The sequence below is a fragment of the Acanthochromis polyacanthus genome, chromosome 14 (genome assembly GCF_021347895.1).
Source record: "Acanthochromis polyacanthus isolate Apoly-LR-REF ecotype Palm Island chromosome 14, KAUST_Apoly_ChrSc, whole genome shotgun sequence".
Classification (NCBI taxonomy): Eukaryota; Metazoa; Chordata; class Actinopteri; family Pomacentridae; genus Acanthochromis; species Acanthochromis polyacanthus.
Window position 1 is genome coordinate 563561 of NC_067126.1, and position 15697 is coordinate 579257.

The following is a 15697-nucleotide window of genomic DNA, read 5'->3' on the forward strand; positions in this document are numbered from 1 at the left end:
CCTACATTTTTTCCCTAATAAAACACCTGAAAATTAGTGTGGCAGCACTGTGAGAGCTTGAAAACACAACAAGGCAACAGCCTGGGGTCTTACATAGTTCAGGACAAAATTTCAGAGCAAAACTACAAGAAATGAGTGTTTCACACATGTTTTTGTACTAATATGCCCAATTATGTCAATTTTGGACACCCTATGTACACCCTGTGAAAAAATGGTATATGGTCGTTTATTAGCCCTTTTTCACACTATTTTCACTCCAAAAACTCATAAAGAACTAAAAAAAATCACTTCAGATAAGCTTCAGTGTGGATCTTGATCTGAATCAGAGGCTCAGACGGAGACAGAGAAAAGCAGCCGCTGCAGGAGAGCCGGAGGTGTGAAAAATCACACTGGGCCGCTAAAACCCGCCTCTCGGCTATTCAGCAAGCTCATTGGCTACATGCCCTGTCAGTCAAACGTTTCCTCCGGCGTCATTTTGCTCAGAATTTACTGAATAGACGTGAGTCACCAGATCCATCGGTCTCGGCAACGGCTGGCTGTTCCGGCTTCGGAGACAGCGATGAGTCACTTGATTGGTTGAAATGCGGTTGGGATCGAAGGCAGAGGGTTCAGTCGCCATTTTCTGACCGAGATCGTGAGGATTATGGAGCAATAGGAGTGCCAAATCAAAATATAAATAAATAAATAATTAAATAAATAAATGTGGAAATATAAAGAGAAATAAATAATTAAATAAATAAATGTGGAAATATAAAGAGAAATAAATACTTAAATAAATAAATAAATGTGGAAATATAAAGAGAAATAAATCAATAAATAAATAAATAAATAAATGTGGAAATATAAAGAGAAATAAATAATTAAATAAATAAATGTGGAAATATAAAGAGAAATAAATACTTAAATAAATAAATAAATGTGGAAATATAAAGAGAAATAAATAAATAAATAAATAAATAAATAAATAAATAAATAAATGTGGAAATATAAAGAGAAATAAATAATTAAATAAATAAATGTGGAAATATAAAGAGAAATAAATAAATAAATAAATAAAAAGGAAAATTTTGTCTTTGCTTTTACCTTTTCTGTTTTTTCCTTTTATTTATTTATTTCTCTTTATATTTCCACATTTATTTATTTAATTATTTATTTCTCTTTATATTTCCACATTTATTTATTTAATTATTTATTTCTCTTTATATTTCCACATTTATTTATTTAATTATTTAATTATTTATATTTTGATTTGGCACTCCTATTGCTCCATAGAGGATAACAGAAAGCTTCATAAAATTATGGATAAAAATGCAGTGAATTATGGAACGCGCAGCGCCACCATGCGCCACGTGGACGCGCACGGAGCCGAGCTATTTATGGATTATTTACTTATTTCTAGACATGTTTTGGACAAAATATGATACTTGCTAGTATTGTCTGGATGACTACTCTTGGATTATGGCCGGTTTTTGTGGATTATCTTCATCGTTGACCGGTAAAAGACCATCGAAACGTAAGTTATGCCCTTTATGTGTCCCTTTAAACTTTTGTTGTTTGTTTTAGAAATGTGTTTATATTACCCGCTGTGGTAATCACATCTGAAAGTGGTTTATACCGGCGGATTCATGAGACTCTAAGCTTTCCATGGATGTATAGTGTTTCTATCGTCCCGTTTGAAGCTAAAAATGCTTTTGCCGTTAAACTTCAGCCGGCCATTTTCGGCCCGAATACGGGCCCGTGAAGCTTAAGTATTGTTTGTGCTATGTTCTTACCTTGTGCTGTCAGACCACATGGATTTGCCAATGGAGGATGTAAGGGTTGATTAATTTTTTGATTAAGTTTTGTGTATTCAATTCACTGAATTACTGAATACCTAGTTACATGACCCAGAGAGCCAATAACCTCTGTTACAGGAGGAAACAGTAGACACAAAACAAACTTTCAAACATTTTATTTGTCTTTGAATTCACAGTATGCCATGTAGCGTCGGTTATCCATAACCTCTTCACAGAAGACAAACATATCCTCAATGTTGTAAAAGAAAAACTTGAAGGGCTCCAGAATGAATTCTCTCTCATCATCATCAATGTCCTGGGTGGCATCGAACAAGTTTGCCAGTTGCTGTTGAGCCTCCTCAATAGATCTGCTGTCCATGTTTAAAATTTCTGGCATCTCCACCCTGGCTGTAAACAGTTGTGGGTTCTTCTGCACCCATTCCGCTGCTTGTTTGCAGTGGGCCACAACTTGGCCCACCATCCTGGTCTAAAGAAAAAAAAGTGTCAGCTTTTTGTCAAGGCATGAAAGATCATCTCACAAAATTTAACAACATGGAACTGGAGAGGCCTACCTCTTCTTCAGTTGTCTCCACCTGGTGAGCTGGTTCCGTTGTCTCTACCTGGTGGCACATTTTCTTCCTCTCCTCAGCCTAAAAAGTATTATTTTGCATTAAATACAAGCAAAGGTCACAAAGTCGGTTTAGAAACCATGTCCTGGGATGGGAAACTTGACATAAGATTGACTGAAAACAACTAATAAAGACTGAGAAAAAAGGACTGCAAACTGACCTCAGTCATCTCATCCAGTTTTCGCTTCAGTCTAAAAACTGGTGGCACTTCACCTGCCAGAAGGGCTTTTGACATGTGTGTCCAATGGGCAAACATTTTGCCATGGCTATAATAATTGGTAAAAAGCGTAAAACAATTAAATTTACAGGTGCTGCCCAGCAACAGTCTGGACCAGTCAGTCAATTTTAGGCAATTCTGGCAACAAGCACGAGAATGGGAAGACAACAAGACAGATGACATTACAATGTGCATACAATGTGGGGCGGCTGTGGCTCAGGTGGTAGAGCGGGTCGTCCAATGATCGAATGGTTGGCGGTTCGATTCCCGCTCTCGCCTTGTCATGTGCTGCATGCCGAAGTTTCCTTGGGCAAGATTCTGAACCCCGAATTGCCTACCAGTGACTGTTCCACTGGTGTGTGAATGTATACTGACTGATGTTGCAGGTTGATTAGCAATCTGCACATTAGTGTGTGAATGGGAGCAATTGCTGTAAAAGCGCTTTGAGTACTCTGATGAGTAGAAAAGCGCTATATAAGAGCAAGTCCATTTACCATTACCATATCAAATAGTCAATCACATTATAATGTCCTGCCTTCCAAGATCAAAGTTTTCAATGAGCATGACACACCACCATTTTCGCAGGGTTGGCATGTCAGTCTACAAAAACATACAGACATACTGATTTCATAAAAGATCAAACATAATAAATTTACAATCTTTTTTTGAATGAGCAGGTGAACTCACTATGGTGAAATCATATGGAGCGTCCAGAACTGTGTAAAGGGCATACTACAAACAAAAGAATGACTTAATTTTAAGATACATTTAAAGGACATAATGAAATAGATCTGACAAATTATTTTATTTTCCATCAGCATGAAGATGCCACAGTCCTGCCCATAGGGCTGTCGTGGAAATCCCTAACAAGTCAAACAGAAGAGAGTTGATAGTTGATGACTGTCATCACTATCATTATCATCATCGTCATCATCATACATTTACCTGTATGTCTAAGCCAGTCTTCTCATTCCACACTCCGGGATTAATTGACTGGCAAAGGTTTCTAAAATTGAAAAACAGCTGCATTATGACCTAACTTTCCATGCTAAAAAACATCGTCATCTTCCATGCACATAACAGCACACACATAATCACAGCAGTCTGGAATCTTCATGCAATCACACACACTATTTTAGCAGCCTTTTATGGTGCCACAGTGCAAACTCTGTTCCAAAAAGTTTTAATTTTTGGTGATAAAATTCAACTCATGTTTTCAATTCAATGACATAGAGAATATATAATACTAGCACAATATATGCAGTTACTTTTTTGCAGTTCATTTTGACAGCACCATAAATTGCTACTACACAGATCTGAACATGATCTGGTTTATGAAACGCGACATTTCAGAGAGGCGTCCGAACGGCCTTGGAACATGAACATGGGTAAAGAACCAAAAAGGTATATGTTTTGGTAATAAAAGAAACCTCAACAAGTCTTTCATTTCTTGATCTCCAAATCCAAACTGTGCATGTGCACATTTGGATTGTACAAGTACACTCTATAAGTATGTTTATACTCTTTTGGGTGCGGGTGTACACTCACACCCCATTTCAGCAACATTCTAAAGTTTTCAACTTTTCACTAAACTTTTAATTTTCTGCTAATCATTTGGCTCACATAACTCAAGTACATTTTGACTTGCAGAGCAGAGAATCTGATTCTTAACTTTTTCTTTTATGAAAATGACTCTCTATAACCGTTTAGGGTAGATCATTCCCCTTTTACCAGCCAAACCAAAACCTTCAGTAGCATTGTCTCATACTTAAGAATAAAAACACACAGACAAGTACATTATGCTGACCTTTAAATAAAATGCCACCTTTTTTGTGTGCCTCCAAGTGGCTCTGCAGCTTGGACAGTTTGGCAGGTTTAAACTTTAGGCACAGCAGACAGTGGAATTGTTTGCAGAATGTCTCGCAGCGTTCAATTTTGGGCGTGCTGCCGGCTGTTAGGACTGAAATATGCATCTGCAAGAGAAAAATTATGTCGTAATACGTCAAACAAAATTATACAAAAATATATATGGTGACTCAGTTGTTTTGGTCTTCTAGCAGGACAATGGCACATTTTAGTGAGAACCATCGCGTGCACAAGACGACTTCACCAAGTTATTATACAGTGGAAACCAGTTAACGTTGTAGTGATCATGGATAACGTTACTTATCAACCGCTTATATGGATCAAAATGCCCGGGGCAAAATAATTTTTGTGCAAATGCTGTTTGCAAACGACAGTGAAAGCCTTCTAATGTCAAGCTAATCCCATATATATCTAAATAATACAGAGTGTCTTTAGAGGCTAATCAACCGAGTGAATCAACCTGGTTAGCGCTAGCCACCGTTAGCCTAACTACGATAACAACGCTACAAAGTCCAAAACTCGATTCTTTCAAATTAACATAACTTAACAGGGCGATGTATAGTGTGCAACGTAATGTTCTAGTGAATAAAGGCTGTTTCTGTTTCTTCGTATAACAAAAGTTGTTGCTTGACTTTTACTCACTTTGTTGTCTCCGTACTTCACATGGGAAACGCTAAATATGTTTTTTTAACAGTTTCAAAATTTACAAACATTTTGGCTTATTTGGTTTTACATTATAAACAAAAACAAAATTGCGGTTTACAAGGCACAAATAAAATAAAACAAGCAAAATAAAGACACACACATACACCCACGCCAGTGGCGTCACTAGGCCTATTTTAGGGGGGCTTCAGCCCCCCTAAAATATTCTCAAGCCCCCCCTAAATAATTTTATGTTCATTTATTTAAAAAAAAAAAAATTTATTTACAAAAAAGTGCCAAAAAGTTCCATATAATGTGACCAGAATATGAGTTTAAATACATAATCACATAACCAGTCATTTTTAACTTAGATACGATCATAAATGTTAGTTTCTCTTCTCTTCATAGTGAAAGGTAGAGAGTCTGAGTCGTTATGCAGTCCATTCCACTTGTTCATATGGAGCACGCCCACATCACTGAAATCCAGTCCACGTTTTCCCTGCAACCTAGGCTGCTGGTACCTGCAGCACAACGAGCACACAGAACGGACGAGACCAGCTTAGGAGAAGAACGTGAACATGAATGGATAAGCGAAATGTTTTCAGGAGAGTAAGTATTCATCACTGCTGATAGTAACAATAAGTTAGCTCCAGTCCCCCAGCTAACAGCAGAAAGTCCCATGTAATTAATGAACCAAATGCTCCCTGTTTGACAAATAAAAACCTGGTTTGTTCACTCTGTAGGAGAGAGTCCCTGTAAAGGAGGCAGTGTGAGACGCTGGTGTATCTCTTTGCACGTCTTACCTTTGTTGTTCTGTGGTCAAAAGTTACACTTCAGCTCTAAAAGAACACTGCTACTTAGCTAGCTAGTTAGTCTGAAATGTACTGTGAAGGTTCTGGTTGTTCATAGAGTTAGGAGTGCACTCTTTTTCTTTTTTACCATATACTATCTTTGGGGTGACTTCCTTCTGGAGCATCAGCTCCAGCATCAGATACACACAGTGAAACAGGAGCTGAGCTCATTCACGTATGATTATGTGAATAATGATGATGATAATAATAATAATAATAATCACTCCACCACCCCTATTGACCTGTAGGAGTCAGGGCAGAGGAGCAGAGAGAGTGAGAGGAGAAACCTCTACTGGAAAGGTGAGTCTAAAGGATTTTACAGGAGAGAGTCATTTGTGATGCAGACAGTCTTGGATTTTTATGGAACTTGATATGAATATGAAATATGAAACATTTCAGTCCAATTGCACCATATAAGACTTATTTAACTTGAACACTCTCCTCTATAATGACTATTAAAATGGCTGGTTTGGAGCCATGCAATAAGTGGGAACCCCCCCAGAGATCATCAAGGCTTCAAAAAAAGGCCATCAGGGAGTACAACATGGCTCACAAAAATTCATTTTCCCTGTTCTTTTCCTGTTCCTGTTTACAGTTGTGCCATTTATTCTGAGTTGACAGTCTTTATTATTTATTTTTGGGCCTCGTTAATAAGTTATTCATTCATTTAGTCCTGGGTTTAGTCCATGTCACCCTGCTCCTGTGAGACAGAGTTTAGTGTGTGATTGTAATTCTGTTCAGTGAACAGATAATTTAAGTTATAAAGATGTTTTGCTTTTGCTTAAGTACTTTGTATTGTTTAGTTGCTGATGTGGTCAAATTGAAGCTGTTGTGCGTTAGAATCCTCCAAGACAAATGTTACAAAGTGGTTTCTGGAGTTATTTCAGTATTGCAGATATTTATGGAGAATACTGAAATGTGTTGTGCTCATCCAGCCACAGAACTTTCATCCATATTTACATGAAGAACCATTTTCAATACTGCCTGCCGTTGCAATTTTTTTTTGCCTTTTTTTTTAGCTCAGTGTTGTTTTTTTTATTATCCCTCTATAATAAGGTTTTAACAAAATGCTCTTAAATTACACCAGAATGCAGGAAATAGGATCAGTAATTTTCTAAATGTTCTGGGGGAGGACCCCCACACCCCCCATCAGCATCCTGCACAAACCAAATCTCACTCTGAGGTCTGGTCACAACTTGGCAGCTCTGAGTTATTGTGTTGTGAGCAAAAGTCATGGCCACTGTGGTGTAAACATTTATACAGTAAAGTATCTCTGAATAAATCTAAATCTTAATGTGGAAAAGCAATTTCTCAGTTTTTGTTAGCTGTAAAATTAAATGTTTGCTCACATCCTGTGCATCTCCTGGGGGCTAAGCCCCCCCTGTCCTTAAAACCTAGTGACGCCTCTGACCCACGCACACGTGCAACATTGTATGTTAGAGGTCTTCAAATATTTGTACATTTTCAAGTGCTTTCATCAGAAAAAGAGCTTTTTTACATAACATTAGTTTCAAAGATTTTACATAGTTATCTTGCATTTGTCTCTTGAAAACTGTGAAAATGGACTTTACCTTACGCCATTTACAAGTATGGATAAAAAATGTTGCCAACAGTAGTATACTATTTATCACAATTTTAGTTTCAGAGTCTTTCTGTAAAAGGCCAAAGACAACAATGTCCCAGTCCAAAGCGTTCTGTAGCTGGATTTTTGAAGACAGCCAGTCCCAGAGGTCTTCCCAGAATGTCTTTGTATAAATGCATTGGTAAAAAAGATGTTCAGTGGTTTCAATGTCGTTTTCACAAAATACACAGTTGTTTTGTTCAATATTAAATCTTTTTTTCAGCAGTTCGCTGGAGGGGTAAATTCGAAACGCTAAATACGTGCTTACATAGGAAACGCTAAATACGTGCTTCCGTCGAATAAACTTCCGGTCCTTAGAGTGGAGGAGACCTCACAGTGCAGGTCTGCGAGGAAGGGTCCTGAGAGTGGAGGTCTGCAGCCAGACCCCTCTCAATGCATCAGGCATGTGGTTCAGATACAGCTGCCTGTGATTATACACTTGACCAGTAGGTGGTTTCGTGTGCTCATGAAGCTTCAAGAAATGAACCCTTTCTCGAACCAATTGGTTCAAGTGGTTCAATGCTTCATGAGGCTTCATCTCACCATCACTATTTTAGAACTTCAGATTGCTTCTCTGGTTGTCCGGTGTTTCTCTCTGGACCGAGCTGCTGATATTTAGTGTTCAGGGTTCTGGAGGCTGCAGGGAGGTTCAGAGGAGGAAGGACTGGAGGCCTGGAGGAGAAGAACTACAGGAGAAGAAGAAAAGCTGGAGCAGATGGAAGAAGAAGATGCTGAGAAGTTTCACCTGCTGAAGTTCTTCCACCCACCTGGTTGTTGCTGTGCTTCAAAATGGCCGCTGTCAGGTCTTTGAGCATGCTCAGTTGCTGCTTCACCTGCTGACAGGATCCCTGAGCTGCTCTCTGTCTCCTGTTTCTGTTTCCTGGGCAACGGCTGCTTTCCATGGAAATCAAATGCTGGAGACAGAAGAAGGAATTTAAAACCTTAAAATCATAGTGTATCACAGAGTATTGTAGTATTTCTACCTGTGAGTACAGCAGTAGAGCTCCTCTTCTAGTACTGTACGTCTTTGGAAGCGTTGATTCTGTTCCCATCAGACTGTTTGACAAACACAGTAGAGAATCCTGATCCCTCCAGATGTAGTAATCCTGCTGATGGAGAGTATTGATCGCATATTGATAAAGGATTGATTGATTAGGACGATGATTAGTTTACCTGAGGAGTGAAGCAAACGTCCAGACATCCGTGGGATGAAACCAGATGACCACAACCTCGACTCAGTCTGGACAGAGGAGGGTCCTGCATGATGAGTTTAACTCTGGAGGGAGAAAAACAACCTGATTATTAGAAAATACTGCAAAAAAATCTCTGAAAATCTGACAGCAAGAATACCACAAATAAATAAGTTGAAAAGTATTCATAAAAATGTTCAAAAGATGTGAAAATAACAGCAAATATCTGAAAAATAATGAGATTGTAGCTGATTCAAAATGCAGAAAAATGCTTTATTTTTAGTCACAAAAAAGGTAACAGAAAGTCTGTAGCTGTTGGTAGATTTAGAACAAAATAAAATAAATCTTTACAAGACAGAAACAGAACAAACCTGTTGTGTGTTCGGTCCTTGTTGTCGGGTTTCATCCAGAGTGTTTGTGGCTGTTGCCGTGGCAACATTTCACCTGCTGTTCAGTCGGACACACACACACTTCTGTTACACAACTTAAAGCTGCACCTCACAGTAACACAAAACATAGTTTAGATTTTTGTGCTTCAACTCGTCAAAGCTGCTCAACCAGTTCTAAAAGTTCAACAAAAAATAACTTTAATTTAATTTGTGTGATCAAATATTTCACAATAAAAGCATTGTAGATGTTTTAATTTGTATTATTGTGACATTCAACAACAAATAATTCAGAAAATATCACCAGTTGACTTCTGCTTCACTCATTTTTTTGTTATTTTGTTCAAGGATGGAACTTTTCATTTCTTCCGTTTCTACATCTACAATGTAAAGAGTCATGAAAAGAGATTTAAGAACAACTTTAAAAGCCGATGTTAGAACATGTTTCTGATCAGAGGTTCCAGTCTGATGTTAACTTACAGTAACTTCAGCTACAGTAACGTAGGTCACTGCTTTAGATGTGATGATGTCCAGATGTGGAGAAGAGGACAACCAGTTACTGAGAAGACTTTAACACTGACCTGGAGACTTTATCTCCTCTATGGAGGCTAATGTTGTTAGCAGCAGCAGCTAAATGATGGTAGCTACGTCACCTTTATTCTACAGTCTGTAAAATGTGCTCTTATTGTGAAACTCTGCCTGCTCAACTCAGTGTGGCAAGAAAGGTGGGAAGGAGAGAAGAAAGGGAGGCACCTGTATCAGGTACAAAAGAGTGTCAGAGGTGGGAGGGTGAGTAGTGGACACAGGAGGGAGGAGAGTGTGATGACCAGGTTAAGGTTGGGGCATAGTGCACTAAATAAAACACTGAAACTGATTGGGAAGCACCAGACTGGTTTATGTGAGGGTTGTCAGGAGGAGGAAGAGTCGGTGGAACATGTAGTTCTGAGGTGTAGAAGATATGAGGTGCAGAGAGGGGAGCTGATGGATAGGATAAAGGAGTTAGGGGTGCAGGGATTTACACTAAGAGTTGCTAAGTATGGAAGAGAGGGCACTGGTTAGGGCACTAATGGATTTTTTAAAGGGGACCAGGGTTTGTAATAGAGTATGATGGTTAGGTAGGGATAACAACAGGAATAAGGGGTTGTAGTTGGCTTAGGTGTGGAGAGTGCAAGTTAGAGGGTTTTTTTTGTCTTGTGGGTGTGTGTTTGTAGATATGATAGTTTGAACTAGGTCGGGTAAAGGAAAGTCTGTAAGTCTACTGTCTGGTCCACACTCCGGAACAGAAGGTGGCGGTAATGCACCAAGAAGCTGGATGCCAACCGCCGTAAAACAAGAAGAAGAAGAAGAAGAAGAACTCTGTCCGCTGTTTCCTCACAGGCGGAGTCCTGACTGGTTCCAGGAAACAGATCACATGTCTGAGCGTCCAGGAGTGGACTGGAAACTTTCTTCTTCTTCTTCTTCAGCGCTTTGAATAAAGTGTAAGTTTACTTTGTTTGCTGCTTTAACTTCAGTAATGTTGCTGTTTGTTTCTGCTCTGTCATGTTTCTACATGTTCACTTCTTATTTCCCCACAAACTCTGGATCACTGCTGTTTAAACATGGATCAATATGATTATTAGGTTATTGATTCACTGTTATCAGTCAGTATTTATATTAGATCATTGATTGACTTCAGTCAGTTTGATCAGCTGCTGATGTTTCTTTGTTTCTTCACAATACAAACTGCGTCTGTCTTTTTTACTTTCGGTTTCTCTGTGAGTCTCTGCAGCTCCATGACTCCATCTGCTGGACTGATAGTAGAAGTGCAGCAGCTGATCTTTTCCAGGAGGATGTGAGTGGATGAATGATGTTTGTTTCCTGTGCAGGTGAAGGTAGAAAGTGTGTGTGAGCTGCTGTGAGTTGAGCATCATGGATGAGTGTGAGGACAGAGAGGAGGGAGTCCCTCCCTCTAAAAGCTCTCTGTGTGGGGAACAGGAGAACCAGAGCAAAGCTCAGAGGTGAGACCACCATCTCTAACTGTCCAGGACTCTGCTGCATGTCAGAGCTCAGCATCACATCACTGCTGCATCATTATTCACAGGAATCCACCTGGACCTGGACCTGGACCTGGACCTGGACCTGGACCTGCATCCAGCTGTGTGTCCTTAAAGAGCGACCATTCGATGGGTCGCTTTGATGTATTTAAAGATGATCAACCTCCTGCTGCAGAGAAGTAAGCTGTGAAATCAAACTACTGACTGTTGTGTCAAATGTTCTGTCATTGTTCCAAATATGTTCCATCATTAAATCACTCTGAAACTCTGCTACAAGATTCATGTCTGAAAGAATTTAAAATGAAATTCTCTTACTGGTGGCTTTCCTCTTTATTTACCAGAATCTATCAGAGACCAGAGTCCTCTGGACCTGGACCTGCATCCAGCTGTGTGTCTTTCAGGAGTGACCAGTCTAAGGACTTTCCTCTTGATTTTAAAGGAGAACCAGGTCCTGCTGCAGAGGGGTAAGATGTTCAGAACAAGGTTTCAGAGCTGCTAGTTTGATAGCAGATTGGCTCCTCATCAAACAGAACAAATGTTTTGAAGAAGTGATGCTAATAACGTGAACATGATCCACAGAGACATTAAAAACAGAACCAGGTGGATCACAGCAAGAACTCTGAGTTCACTAAAATATCAAGAAATAGTTTGACTGGACAAAACTCCAGTTCTGTGATCATATAAGCCGTGTTAGCCTAAATGTTAGCGTGTATATTATCCTCTATGCTAGTAGGAACTTTGAACTCCTAGAAAGTCCTGAAAGAGGTTCTACAGAGACGGTTCCTGTGGTTAGAACAAAGATTGATGATGAGCTAAAATGAACAGAAAGTTCCTGCAGTGGAAAACAGACTAATGTTGGAATCTCTAATGAACATCATGGACCTTCAGCTGGTGTTTGTCTCTGTGTGATAAAGTGAGAGTTAACTGTTGATGTTGATCCACAGAGTGGAGCAGCAGAACTCAGAGGTTCCCAGAGCTCAGTCTGTCCAGCAGCATCACCTGGACTCCATATTCATGGTGAGTTGATGGACAACAAGTTGTTCTCCATCTGTTGTGTTCAGGCGTCTCCATGCTGCTCTTTGTAGACCAGTGGACTGTCAGTGTGTCCAACATGGATCTGATGTTTGGCTCCATGATTTGACTCTGATGGACTCATTGACACATTTCTCTGTTCCAGCTGCTGGAGGACAACATGGTGACTTTTGTGAAGAAGGAGCTGAAGAAGATGCAGAAGGTTGTGAGTCCAGATTACCCAGAATGCTCAGAGAGTCAGAGGGAGGATGAGGAGGAGGTGGAGGGTGATGAAGATGAGAGGAGCAGCAGAGAGATGTTTGAGCAGATCACAGTGTTGTTCCTGAGGAGGATGAAGCAGGAGAAGCTGGCTGACTGTCTGCAGAGCAGTAAGAGGATTTGTGTAAAGACTGAAGCTGCTGATCAACAGAACGTTTACGAAGTCAAAGTCAAAGTCAGCTTTATTGTCAATTCTTCAATATGTACATTAGGTCTAGCCCGAATAGTGGTTTCTAGGCTCAGAATATTCAGGCCCTATTAAAGACGAAGATCCGAATATTCGCTCCGCCCCTTAACGTCCGACGGGGGGGCGGCGTGGCGGCGGCTGCTTGTGGCGGAGACGGCCCGAATATTCGGATCTGTTCGTCTGGTCTCCCGGGTCCAAATTTTGCCTTCATTTTGTCTTCAGTTAAACTGAAGAATTCCCAAACAGCGGAGGTCTTCACCATCTTGTCTTGTGTTTATGCAACGAAGTGAAGCATGACGTCAGCGTCAGCAGCAACCCGGCCATTCGGGTGGTGTTTACAAACACGAATGGAGGAGCCGAGATGAGTCGAACACGATGGGATGAGCCGAAGTTGGCCGAAGGCGAAGGGAAGAGACGAGCACCGAATATTTTCATCTGCGGGGAGGAAGTGGTGATCACATAGACATATGTGTATATGTTATAGACATATGTGTATATGTTTATGTGATCACAGGATGGGATGAGCCAATATGAGGCGATGTGGGCTGAAGGGGGAGGGAAGACAGTAACGCCGCATATTCTTTCCGCCCGGTAATGTCCGACCCGGGGGGTGGGGTGGGGGGCCAAATATTCGGATACCACAATTAATATCCGGATACCGCCGTAGCGAACAAATATTTGGGTATTCGGGATATTCAGGTCCAGCCCTAATGTACATGACATACCAAGAATCGAAATTAAAGTACTCTTTGTGCAACAGTAGACATTAAATAAGCACTTAGAAGGTTCTGAAATAAAATAAATAGTATAAATTTAGAAATGAAATGTACAGAATAAGATATAAAAGGCAAAAAAACCTAGATAAATTAAGAACCAGAGAGCAAAAAACAGGTAAACTAAGAACAAGGAAGCAAAAAAAAAACTACAACCAAGCAACAACTAAGAACTGAGAAAAGCAGAACCGAGTGAAATGTAAACACAACCATGAGATAAAGTGGCAGATTTAGTGCAGGATATTCAGAACAGTGCAAATGAGTAACAGAAGTACAGAATATCTCAGAACATCTTCTCATAATCAGTCTTTAGGGGGACAAACTGTCACCTTCACTTTATTGCTACTTTGGTGCTTTAATATCCAGGTTATTTCTACTTCACTGTTTCTTTCTTGTGTTTTCATTCAGAACTTGCTGCTGCAGTTTGTGGACGTAAACTTAAATGTTCTCTGAAGAAAAAGTTCCAGAGAGTGTTTGAGGGCATCGCTAAAGCAGGACAGCCGACCCTCCTGAATGAGATCTACACAGAGCTGTACATCACAGAGGGAGGGACTGCAGAGGTCAATGATGAACATGAGGTCAGACAGATTGAAGCAGCATCCAGGAAAGCAGACAGAGCAGAAAGAAGCATCAGAGCAGAAGACGTCTTTAGAGGCTCACCTGGAAGAGATGGACCAATCAGAACAGTGATGACACAGGGAGTGGCTGGCATCGGGAAAACAGTGTTAACACAGAAGTTGACTCTGGACTGGGCTGAAGACAAAAGCAACCAGGACATCCACTTCATGTTTCCATTTACCTTCAGAGAGCTGAATGTGCTGAAAGAGAAAAAGTTGAGCTTGGTGGAACTTGTTCATCACTTCTTCAGTGAAACCAAAACAGCAGGAATGTGCAGGTTTGAAGACTTCCAGGTTGTGTTGATCTTTGACGGTCTGGATGAGTGTCGCCTTCCTCTGGACTTCCACAACAATGAGGTGCTGACTGATGTTACAGAGTCCACCTCAGTGGATGTGCTGCTGACAAACCTGATCAGGGGGAATCTGCTTCCCTCTGCTCGCCTCTGGATAACCACACGACCTGCAGCAGCCAATCAGATCCCTCCTGACTGTGTGGACATGGTGACGGAGGTGAGAGGGTTCACCGACCCACAGAAGGAGGAGTACTTCAGGAAGAGATTCAGAGATGAGCAGGCCAGCAGCATCATCTCCCACATGAAGACATCACGAAGCCTCCACATCATGTGCCACATCCCAGTGTTCTGCTGGATCACTGCTACAGTTCTGGAGGAGCTGCTGAGAAGCAGAGAGGGAGGAGATCTGCCCAGAACCCTGACTGAGATGTTCATCCACCACCTGGTGGTTCAGACCAAAGTCAAGAAAGTCAAGTATGATGGAGGAGCTGAGACAGATCCACACTGGAGTACAGACAGCAGGAGGATGATTGAGTCTCTGGGAAAACTGGCTTTTGAGCAGCTGCATAAAGGAAACCTGATCTTTTATGAGTCCGACCTGACAGAGTGTGGCATCGATATGGAAGCAGCCTCAAAGTACTCAGGAGTGTTCACACAGATCTTTAAAGAGGAGAGAGGGCTGTACCAGGACAAGGTGTTCTGCTTCGTCCATCTGAGTGTTCAGGAGTTTCTGGCTGCAGTCTACATGTTCCACTGTTACACCAACAGGAAGGAGAAGGTTCTGGAGGACTTCCTGGGAGAAGACTGGAAAGACGAGAACAGAGACACTCTGGATGTGTTCCTGAAAAGAGTCATGGAGAAATCTCTGAGAAGTAAAAATGGTCACCTGGACCTGTTTGTTCGCTTCCTTCATGGCCTCTGTCTGGAGTCCAACCAGAGACTCTTAGGAGGTCTGCTGGGTCGGAGAAAGAACCGTCCAAAAATGATCAAGAGAGTCATCAAGAACCTGAAGGAGATGAAGAGTCATAAAATGTCTCCAGACAGAAGCATCAACATCTTCCACTGTCTGATGGAGATGAAGGATCTCTCAGTACATCAGGAGATCCAAGAGTTCCTGCAGTCAGAGAACAGATCAGAGAAGGAACTCTCTAAGATCCAGTGCTCAGCTCTGGCCTACATGCTGCAGATGTCAGAGGAGGTTCTGGATGAGTTGGACCTGAACAAGTACAGAACATCAAAGGAGGGAAAACGGAGACTGATTCTAGCTGTGAGGAACTGCAGAAAGTTCCGGTGAGTCCAGATGTGATGAACATGATCAGTCAGAGTA

At 40.9% G+C, this 15697-nt stretch overlaps 1 protein-coding gene and 2 long non-coding RNA genes across 51 annotated transcripts in view; 1 reads left to right on the top strand and 2 right to left on the bottom strand.

The window, feature by feature from the left end:
- Nucleotides 1–1936: 1936 nt before the first annotated feature.
- LOC127537219 (uncharacterized) lies at nt 1937–4416 on the bottom strand. Its single transcript, XR_007946843.1, has 3 exons — nt 2565–4416; nt 2348–2425; nt 1937–2262 (listed from the first exon to the last, which is right to left on the bottom strand). It is a non-coding gene; the product is annotated as an uncharacterized LOC127537219 (long non-coding RNA).
- Nucleotides 4417–6988: 2572 nt separating this feature from the next.
- Nucleotides 6989–15697, bottom strand: part of LOC127537218 (uncharacterized) — a 116489-nt gene continuing 107780 nt past the window's right edge. The window contains exons 2-6 of one of the 6 annotated variants that reach the window (XR_007946839.1): nt 9163–9238; nt 8775–8877; nt 8585–8710; nt 8369–8515; nt 6989–8287 (exon numbers count right to left, since the gene is read on the bottom strand). This is a non-coding gene — a long non-coding RNA (uncharacterized LOC127537218). The remainder of the gene's footprint in view (nt 8288–8368; nt 8516–8584; nt 8711–8774; nt 8878–9162; nt 9239–15697) is intronic. The other 5 variants (XR_007946837.1, XR_007946838.1, XR_007946841.1 and 2 more) reach the window with 5 other exon arrangements.
- The window catches only part of LOC127537214 (NACHT, LRR and PYD domains-containing protein 12-like), a 153219-nt gene continuing 147899 nt past the window's right edge, over nt 10378–15697 (top strand). For all 44 annotated transcript variants that reach the window (XM_051959307.1, XM_051959309.1, XM_051959308.1 and 41 more), the window contains exons 1-7: nt 10378–10655; nt 11043–11174; nt 11258–11389; nt 11552–11674; nt 12155–12227; nt 12388–12610; nt 13869–15660. In XM_051959307.1, the coding sequence (XP_051815267.1) occupies nt 11086–11174; nt 11258–11389; nt 11552–11674; nt 12155–12227; nt 12388–12610; nt 13869–15660 (2432 nt within the window). In that variant the 5' untranslated portion in view covers nt 10378–10655; nt 11043–11085. The remainder of the gene's footprint in view (nt 10656–11042; nt 11175–11257; nt 11390–11551; nt 11675–12154; nt 12228–12387; nt 12611–13868; nt 15661–15697) is intronic.